At 32.5% G+C, this 10868-nt stretch overlaps 2 protein-coding genes across 6 annotated transcripts in view; one reads left to right on the top strand and one right to left on the bottom strand.

Moving 5' to 3' along the window:
* The window catches only part of SENP7 (SUMO specific peptidase 7), a 149229-nt gene continuing 138361 nt past the window's right edge, over positions 1-10868 (bottom strand). For all 5 annotated transcript variants that reach the window (XM_055316092.1, XM_055316093.1, XM_055316094.1 and 2 more), the window contains 5 exons: positions 10034-10086; positions 4589-4632; positions 4423-4491; positions 3611-3761; positions 1-1845 (listed from right to left, as the gene is read on the bottom strand). In XM_055316092.1, the coding sequence (XP_055172067.1) occupies positions 1708-1845; positions 3611-3761; positions 4423-4491; positions 4589-4632; positions 10034-10086 (455 nt within the window). In that variant the 3' untranslated portion in view covers positions 1-1707. The remainder of the gene's footprint in view (positions 1846-3610; positions 3762-4422; positions 4492-4588; positions 4633-10033; positions 10087-10868) is intronic.
* LOC129503763 (40S ribosomal protein S26-like) lies at positions 8224-8574 on the top strand. Its single transcript, XM_055316097.1, has one exon. It carries the CDS (start codon positions 8224-8226, stop codon positions 8572-8574), a length of 351 nt encoding a protein of 116 aa, XP_055172072.1.

The following is a 10868-nucleotide window of genomic DNA, read 5'->3' as shown; positions in this document are numbered from 1 at the left end:
TTTAATGAATTGGAAACAGGTTTAATATAAAATGTTGATATTCAACGCATTATTTCCACATGAATTTAGGAAAATGAATTTTAAACAATCTTCAAAACATGATAAAGGACAGTGGTACCTTTGAAAAACATACAAACAAAAAAGTTAAGAAGTCACAAGAAGATGTATTACATACTTGCTTTCCCAAAATTAGATATACAAATAATAGTCATTTTAAAAAACACCCTCCCATACACACACAAATTGGGAATGAAGACATGTAACTATAACCATCTTTATAAGAAATCCCCAAAAGACAAATATCTTTAACAATATAAAGACGGTGACAAGATTAAAAAAACTCAAAAACAATGAGGCTTAACTGACAACTTCAAACTTCAAATTCACATGATTTTGAAATAAAATGTTCCAACTTTTAGCTTTATCTTAAATTGCCCTTGCTTCACTGCTTTTATACAGTTAACAATATAAATCCAAGAGATGCATAAAACAGAAGATTAAAATAATACTCTTAAAAAGCATGTTTCTTATCTGAGAAAATACAATATAATTGTCCCCTCAAAATTTTTCTGATAACATTAAAGGGTTGGGAAGTGTTTAATCATATAATACCACCATCATCACATGAATTCAAAACTGTTACCTGAACATTTAATAAAACTTATGCCCCATAGGGATCTTAGGTCTCTAAAACCTACAATTTCAAATATAAAAGCAATTCGAGCAGTCTGGCTTTGCAGATGAATACCAGGTAAACAGAGCTATAAAATTATATATTTAGTCCTAACAATAAATAAGATTTTGAGGGTATTTTTTAATTAAAGTTAAGAGGACACCAATTTTATCTTCTATACTTACAGAAACTGTGTACATACATTCTAAGATATCAGAATAGGACAGAAGACAATATTGATAAAGCTATACCTCAAAGAAACTAAGTTGAGCTACATATGTAATTTTTAAAAACCTGTTTTGGACAGCTAGGATTTTTTCATTCCACATTCCATTCTAATGAATGAACTAAATTCTTAGATCCCCACATATGACATCAAAAGAAAAAGAAAACATGTAACAATTACAGTAGAGTAACGGTTTCATTTAGCAATTGAGAAAAATAAGCTGCTCTTTGAAAGAGTCCATTTTTATCATCTTCCTAACAACATGTCTTCTTTTACACTATACAAAAGGGATGCCGTAAATGGCATTTTCTGAAGCCTTAATACTAAATTCTTCTTTTAAAAAATACACAGTATTCATACTGCATGCTTGAGCTGCAAAGAATAGAATTACAATATAATGTGACTTGTCAACAAATTTGACAAGCACTGGGGCTGGCACCAGGGAGGACCTAACTCCCCTCAACTCCCAGTTTTATGGAAGTACAGATCACATAGTTTTATTATCTACAAAAACATTCCCACATTTACATATGCTATTGCATAATCAGAAGCATATTTAATCAGAAAAATATCCAATATTTTTGAAATTTTAATTTCTAATAAGTTTATCTATATCACCCCCCATTTTCCACTGCATCTATGAGATCTCAACAATCTAATACTATATCTTATATATTTTAAATACTGTTCAATGACTTATAAAACTACCACAAGTTATTTTCTTTTCTGTGAGCTGACTAACACAAATGCTGGTAAGCGGCTTTCCAGTAATCTTATAGAACATCTGTGTCATGTTTGTACAGATTAACTAGCTACTGCTGCCCTTCTGTTGCTGTAAATGAAGTTTTAAAATGAGCTCTCGAATATCTTCCCGTTTGGTCTTTATTACATGACGAGGAAACCATTTCTCCAAATGAATTGGAAGTTCAAAATTAACAATAGGATCCTAATGAAAGAAAAAAAAGAATGCAATCACTTTAGCAGTACAATTCAAACTTGTTTTAATTTCATTTTACAAGAAATAAGAAACTGCTAGCTTTTTAAAATTACACCTTTACTGAGATGTAATTCTACATAATTTACCCAAAACTATGTATTACTGTTCCTCCCCAATTATATCAAAAGTTCTAACCATATACTATAACCCTTACATGCTGAAAGTATCTCAAGTACTAGTCAAAAATACCCTATACTCCTATATCCATTTTCAGAATACCACACCGAAAAAATGGGGCTAGTTGCCAGGACAACCACCAATGCAGTAATAGGGCTGGAACTTGCAGTCCTAACCCTTGACCCTCAGAGAGGGGAGAAGGGCTTCACAAATTATGTTGGTAATGACTAAAGTAATAAGCTGACAGTTTAAAAAGCAAAGAGCGATTTCTTGCTTTTAAAATTTCTGCCTACCATCGAAAGATGAATGGATAAAGAAGATGTGGTCTATGTATACAGTGGAATATTCCTCAGCCATTAGAAACGACAAATACCCACCATTTGCTTCCACGTGGATGGAACTGGAGGGTATTATGCTGAGTGAAGTAAGTCAATCGGGGAAGGACAAACAGTGTATGTTCTCATTCATTTGGGGAATATGAATAATAGTGAAGGGGAATATAAGGGAAGGGAGAAGAAATGTGTGGGAGATATCAGAAAGGGAGACAGAACATAAAGACTTCTAACTCTGGGAAATGAACTAGGGGTGGTGGAAGGGGAGGAGGGCGGGGGGTGGGGGTGAATGGGTGACGGGCACGGAGGGGGACACTTGACGGGATGAGCACTGGGTGTTATTCTGTATGTTGGTAAATTGAACACCAATAAAAATTAATTTATTAAAAAAAAATTCTACATGCAAAAATAAAGCTTGTCCATTGTAGCCAACAGCTGCATGGAACCTCCTATCCCATGAAAAAAAATAAAATAAAATAAAATAAAATTTCTGCCTAAATACTGCTACCTATAGCATCACTGATGAGCTAGAAAATAACACTTGTTACTCTATTAATCTAGCTTATGGTTTTCTGAGCTTCTTGAATATACCGGTCTGTTAGTTTTGAAATTTTTTTCTTCAAATTTTTGTCTGCCTTTCTCTCTCTTCTATCCTAATCCTTCTAGAACTCTTAATTACATATAAATTACACTTTTTGACTTTATCACACTTGTCTTTTATATTCTGTTCTTTATGGTTTTTTTTTCTCTTTGAAATACAGTAGGATTCCATCTATTGCCCTTTTTTTTTTAAGTTTAATTCTGTCTTCTGCTGCATCCAAGTCTGCTATTAAATCCAACCAGTAAGTTCTTTTTTTCCCTTCTACGTTTTTATTTACATTCCAGTTAGTTAAAATACAATGTAATATTAGTTTCAGGCGTAGAATTGAGTGATTCATCACATACATACAACATCCAGTGCTCATCACAAGTTCCAGTAAATTCTTAATTTCATATATTAATCATTTTCAGCTCTAGAATGTCCACTTGTTTTTTTTAGATTTCATCTTTATCCATTTTGTTCATCTTTGACTATTTTCTCTGACATATTATTCAAACTATTTTAAAGTTCTTATCTGTGAAATAACTCTAATATCTGGATTATATGTGGCTTTATTTATTTTTTCTTTCTTGAGTGTAATATTTTCTTGCTGCTTTGCTTGCCCAGTAATTTGTGATTATATACTGGTAATTGCGAATAAAAATTTATTTACATCTTTACATACCTTAAAGAAGCTCTCCACATACTGCAGCAAATATACTCCACAATCACTGCTATTATCTTGTTTAGGAACCTTAGGGCATAAGTCCACCATGTTTGTTTTGCTGAATTCCCGATGAGTTTTTCGTTTAACTTCCCACTCTACCTCTAAATACCTTGAATCATCAAAAAGTACAGTGACTCTAGTAGAAATTCCTGATTATTCAACACAAAGAAGGAAAAACATTTGCTGCCTGAGGTGTTGCCTCAAGACAAATTTCCAAATTTAACAGTACAAATTATAGTATGTGAGGCTTCAAGGGTTGCTACTTAAAAGAAAGTCATTTGAGTTTCAAACTTAAAGCTAGACTTTTTTCAATAACTCAGTTTTCATAACTCACACACATAAACTCATATTATGAAGTAAACTAACAGATTATTTTAAAACTTTAGTTGCTATTTCCAGATCCTACAGTTAATTACAAAATTACACACATACACACTAATAAAAATGTGAAAAAGTCCTCATTTTTTCTAAAATATTTTGATAACCACTAATAACTGCAATGCTCCTTTATAAAAATATGCTTATTGTTAGATTATGAATGCAAATTCTGAATTTGCTTTTAATACATACAAGTTGATATTTGAGAAATATTAATACTTGAATATTAACATACAATAGGAGATATTTATTATTGATTAGATTTGTAGACATCTAAATACATAGTAAATTATAATTCCAGATACATAGTGTTTTCAGTAATTCTTAAAGTAGCTTCAAAATTACTCAGATTTTTTAGATAACAGACTGAGAGTAAAATTGTCATTACTTACTCTCGTAAATTCTGAACTGTGTTTTGTATAGAAGCAGCTTTCAAGGAATCTAGTATGAGAATGCATGGCCTGTGAAAAGCAAAAGAAGAAATCAAGGTGTACGTATCTGTATATGAAGTAAATTTAAATATCTAAAAAAAAAACCATTATTACAGCATGTACCTACCTTTTACACATTTTCTTTGGTACTGATGTATTCGTCTCAGTACTCTGAAATAACAGGAATTTTTATGACTTTGCAATTAAAACCAGTTTGAATAAATTAATATGTTACTCTTTAAAATGTCTGAAAGACTCTTAAAATTAAAATTTCAAATTAGAGTTCTTTTCATCATCTAAAGTGAACCAACATCATTTTTTCAGAAATTCATTGATTTATTTTCTTATACTGTGAAACAGTGTCTTACACACTTATATGTGGACTCAAGAAGTTATGGAACTATAACAAAGCATTAAAAAACCCTAAAACTTCAATCACTTCTGTTCAGACTTACCATCTTAAGCAAAGATAAACAAGTTAATTTAACCTACACTTACATACATTTTCTAACCCAACATATGATGTTGGTGGAGACAAATTTGAGAAACAACAGATCAATCTTAAGCAGATTTCTTTAATGAAAAACTTCTCAGTACCTTTATTATTCTAATATAACAATGAATCTTTAAGAAAGGAATAGGACACAGGCTTTATCCAACTTAACTGACCTTACAATCCTTTTAACATAATCCTCATCTTAGAACAACTGTTCCAAGAAACCTAATTTGGGCAGCCTGCGCCTTTTTTATTTTTTTTAAAGATTTTATTTATTTGAGAGAGAGAGAGCACAGGGAGGGGGGTGAGGGGCAGAGGGAATGAGAGAAGCAGGCTCTCTGTTGAGCAGGAGTCTGAGGTGAGGCTTGATCCCAGGACCCTTAGATTGTGATGGAGCTGAAGGCAGACATTTAACCAATTCAGCCACCCAGGCACCCCTAGGAAGCCCATTTCTATAAGCAAGAAGAAACTCCCCTATCATGTCATTGTTAGAGCAGAAAAGGAACTTCCTTCTTTCTGCCCACCCTGTACTAGTAACGGTAAAGACATAAGCCTATGCCAGTATTGCAAGGCTGCTGCTCTCTGTACATACAAACAAAACAAAACAAAACAAAACAAAACAAAACAAAAATCACTAGGTGACTACCTTAATCAATTATGACACCAAATGTAGACGATGCATACCAGTTTGGAGGTCCATAAAAGAAAAATTAACAAAACACAAAAATGTGGAGACTAAATCACCAAAGAGTCAACAAAGAAATCAAAGAAGAAAAAAAAAATACATGGAGACAAATGAAAACAAAAACACAACAGTCCAAAATCTCTGAGATGCTACAAAAGCAGTTCTAAGATTAGGATTGGTTTATAGTGATATAGGCCTACCTTAACAAACAAGAAAAATCTCAAACAATCTAACCTTATACCTAAAGATATTAGAAAAGAAAGATCCAACAAAGTCCAAAGCTAGAAGGAAGGAAATAATAAAGATCAGGGTGGAAATAAATGAAATAAAAACTAAAAGAAAAGATTAATGAAACCAAGAACTGGGTCTTTGAAAATATAAACAAAATGATAAACCTTTACCTAGACTCATCAAGAAAAAAAGACAGAGGACTCAAATAAAATCAGAAATGAAAGATGAGAAATGACAACATTCCAGAAATACAAAGGATTATAAAAACTACTATGAAAATTTACATACCAAACAAATTGGACAACCTAGAAAAAAATGAAATAGTCCTAGAAACATACAATCTTCCAAAACAGAATCATAAAGAAATAGAAAATCTGAATGATTTACTAGTAATTACTAGTAAATGAAACTGAATCAATAAGCAAAGAACAAACAAAAAGTCAATGACCGGATAGATGCATAGATGATTCTACAAATATTTAAAGTTAGGAAGTACCCGGTGGCTCAGTCAGTTAAACGCCTGACTCTTGGGTTTCAATTCAAGTCATGATCTCAGGATCATGAGATCGAACCCCATGTCAGACTCTGCAGTCAGTGGGGAGTCTGCTTGTCCCTCCCCCTCTGCTCCTCTCTCTGCTTGCTCTCTGTCTCTGTCTCTCTCTCAAATAAATATATAATCTTGAAAAAAAAACATAAAGAAAAATTAGTATCTATTCTCCTCAAACTATTCCAAAAAATAGAAGAGAAGCTTCTCCAATTATTCCACAAGGCCAGCATGACTCTGATACTGAAACCAAAGACACCACAATAAAAGAAAACTACAAGCCAATATCCCTGATAAACATAGATGTAAAAATCATCAATAAAATATTAACAAACTGAATTTGACACTACATTAGAAGAATCACATACTTGTATGGAGAAAAGCTAAAAGCTTCTCCTCTAAGATCAGGAACAAAGTTGTCCACTTTTACCACTTTTATTCAACATATTACTGGAAGTTTAGCAATCAGACAAGAAGAGAAATAAAAGGCAAACAAATTGGTAAGGGAGAAATAAAACTGTCACTCTACACAGATGACATATTATATATAGAAAACCCTAAAGACTGCACCAAAAAACTATTAGAATTGATAAATGAAATCAGTAAAGTTGAAAGATACAAAATGAATATATAGAAATCTGCTGCATTTCCCTACACTAATAACAAAAAGCAAAAGCAGAAATTAAGAAAACAATCCCATTTACAATTACACCAAAAAGAAAGAAAGAAAGAAAGAAAGAAAAGAAGAAAAAAAGAAAAGAAGAAAAAAAGAAAAAAAGAAAAGAAGAAAAAGAAAAGAAAAGAAAAGAAAAGAAAAGAAAAGAAAAGAAAAGAAGAAACCAACCTAGGAATAAACTTAACCTAGGAGGTGAAAGATCTGTATTCTGAAAACTGTAAAATACTGATGAAAAAAATTGAAGACAAATAAATAAATGGAAAGATATACCATGCTCATGGATTTAGAGAATTAACATTGTTAAAATGCCCATGCCACACAAAGTCATCTACAGAATCAATGCAATCTCTATCAAAATAGCGATAGCATTTTTCACAGAACTAGTAAAAATAATCCTAAAATTTACATGGAACCGCAAAAGACCCCAAATAACCAAAGTAATCTTGAGAAAGAAGAATGAAGCTGGAGAGATCTCAATCTCAGATTTCAAGCTACTACAATGCTACAATAATCAAAATAGTATGATACTGCCAGAAAAAGAGACACATAGATCAATGGAACAAGATAAAGAGTCCAGGAAAAAACCCACACCTAGTCGGTCAATTAATCTACAACAAAGGAGGCAAAAATATACAATGGGCAAAAGACAGTTTCTTCAATGAAATGATGTCAGGAAAATGAGACAGCTACATACCAAGAAATGAACTGGACCACTTTCTTAAACTATACATAAAATTAAACTCAAAATTAAAGACCTAAAAAAAAAAATTAAAGACCTAAGTTTAAGACCTGAAACCATAAAATTACCTAAAGAAAACACAGGCAGTAATCTCTTGGACATCAGCCCTAGCAACATTTTTCTAGGTTTCCTCAGGCTAGGAAATCAAAACAAAAATAAACAATTGGGATTTCATGAAAATAAAAAGAAACCATCAACAAAATGAAGAGGCAATCTGGTGAATGGGAGAAGATATTTGCCAATGCTATATCAGATAGAGATTAATATCCAAAATAAATAAAGAGCTTATACAATTCAACACACACACACAAAAAAAATCCAATTAAAGATGGGCAGGACCTGAAGAGACATAAGACATACAGATGGATCCTCTCTCAGTCTTGCACCCAAGATGACCAAGAAAAGAAGGAATAATGGTCGTGCCAAAAAAGGCCACAGCCACATGCAGCCTATTCACTGCACCAACTGCGCCCATTGTATGCCCAAGGACAAGGCCATTAAGAAGTTCGTTATTCAGAACATAGTAGAGGCCGCCGCCATCAGGGACATTTCTGAAGCGAGTGTCTTTGACGCCTATGTGCTTCCTAGGCTCTATGTGAAACTACATTATTGCATGAGTTGTGCCATTCACAGCAAGGTAGTCAGGAATCACTCTTGTGAAGAAGCACGGAAGGACTGGACACCCTCACCCCGATTCAGACCCACAGGTGCTGTCCAACGACCTCTACCGAAGCCTATGTAAGGAGCTAAGTCCTTAACGACTAAGAAAAAGTGTTCTCCAGAAAAAAAATAAATGGTGATTATACTTTAAAAAAGAAAAAAAAAGAAGATATACAGATAGCCAACAAACACATGAAAAAGTGTTCAACATCACTAATCATCAGGGAAATGCAAACCAAAACCATAATGAAATACCATCTTACACCTGCCAGAATAGCTAAAATCAAAAAGACAAAAAATAACAAGCGTTGGTGAGAATGTGAAGAAAAAAGAATCCTCATAAACTATTGCTGAGAATGTAAACTGGTTTTCTACAGCCACTGTGTAAAATACTATGGAGTTTCCTCAAAAAATTAAAAAGAGAAATACCATATAATCTGATAATTTCACCACTCCGTATTCACCCAAAGAAAGTGAAAACACTAATTTGAAAAAATACATGCACCACTACGTTTACTGCAGCATTATTTACAATAGCCAAGATATGGAAGCAGTCTGAGTGCCCACTGATAGATGAATGGATAAAGAAGATGTAGTGTGTACAAACACATACACAGATACCCACACACACAAAGGAGTATTACTCACATATGAAAGACTAAAATCTTGTCACCTGCAATGACATGGATGGAGATAGAGCATACAATACCTAGTGAAGACTGAGAAAGACAAATACCCTAAGATTTCATTCATAGGTGAAATCTAAAAAGCAAATGAATGAATTAACAAACAAAAAGTAGAATCAGACTTGCGAATACAGGAAACAAACTGATGGTTGCTAGAGGAGAGAAGGGTCACAGGATGGGCAAAATGGGTGAAGAGGAATGGGAGATAAAGGCTTCTAAGTTATGAAATAAGTAAATCACAGGAATAAAAGGCATAACATAAAGAATATAGTTAATGATACTGTGATAGTACTGTATGGTGACAGATGGTGGCTATGCCTGTGGTAAGTATAGCAGAATATTTAAACTAGTCAAATCACTATGTTGTACACCTGAAACTAAAGTAACACTATATGTCAACTACACTCAAATAAAAAGAATTTAAAAAAATATATATATATACACACACACAAAATATATATTTTAAATATATATATATTTGGGTGTGTGTGCGTGTGCATGAATGCATGCACATGCATGCTTGTTTAGGTTACTAATTACACTAAGCTAAAAAAAAAATGCTGCTATAATGAAGAATAAAAGTACACCTGAGAAGTAGCCAACCAAATGATCAGAAAAACTACTGAATAAACAAATCAAGAAAGTTAAAGTCAGCTAAAGAAGTATAAGAGGAATGATAATTTCTCCTATTCTCCTTCCTACCCCCATAAAATACATCAAAAAACCATAAAACAACACAATTTATTATGGTCCAACAATATCCATCATAGTCTACCTCACTACACCCTATTTTATAGATAAAATTATTATATTCAAGTATTTTCCTTTTTTCATATCTATCAAGAACATACTTACTTGGGACTCCTCTGTACCCAAAGACAGTCCTGAAGTAGTATGTTGATCATTATCTAGTTAGAAATAATAAAGCACTTATGAGTATTTATTTTATGTCTAAGGCAAAATATTTAGCTGTGGTTTGGGCCAGTATTGATGATAATGGCTATTAATAACTCTGCTTACTGTTTGGCCTACACCTATAAACACATAATTTTCATTTTTTTTCTCAAAAAAAATTAGGCTAATTTGCTTACTTAAGATTTGAATTGGAACTTAAGAAAAATCATAGAAGAATTTTAAGAGACCTGATATTATCTAGCCAGTTTCCAGTGTTAACAAGACTTGTGTTCATTTAGATTAAGAAAAAATGAAAAAGATTTCATGACCAAAAAACTCATGAATTCAGTAAGGTTGCAAGACACAAAATTAATAAATAGAAATTTGTTGTGGTTCTTTACACTAATAACAGGTAGCAGAAAGAGAAATTACAAAAACAATTACATTTACAATTGCACCAAAAAGAATAAAATATCTAAATAGTATATTTAACCAAGGAGGCAAAAGACCTGAATTGGGTCTATGCCTGCGGATCCATAATATGAATTCTGAGTCATGTTAGCAAGATTACTCTATAAAAAAATGCTACGATAAAACTTGACATAACAGTGTAACTGAAGAATTACATTTTGTCTATACATGAGGTTGGGCATTTATTATGAAAATTTCGGATTTCTTATTCTTCCTTCTAGTAAGTTTCATGATAAAAAAAAAACTATACTATCTTTTAACTGCATATTGTTCACCATAATCATTTACTGTTATCATTATTAAAAACACTACATTAAGTTTATCA

The sequence above is a fragment of the Nyctereutes procyonoides genome, unplaced genomic scaffold (genome assembly GCF_905146905.1).
Source record: "Nyctereutes procyonoides isolate TBG_1078 unplaced genomic scaffold, NYPRO_anot_genome, whole genome shotgun sequence".
Lineage (NCBI taxonomy): Eukaryota > Metazoa > Chordata > Mammalia > Carnivora > Canidae > Nyctereutes > Nyctereutes procyonoides.
The sequence above is the reverse complement of the archived record's forward strand: the minus strand, read 5'-3'. Positions and strand labels throughout refer to the sequence as shown.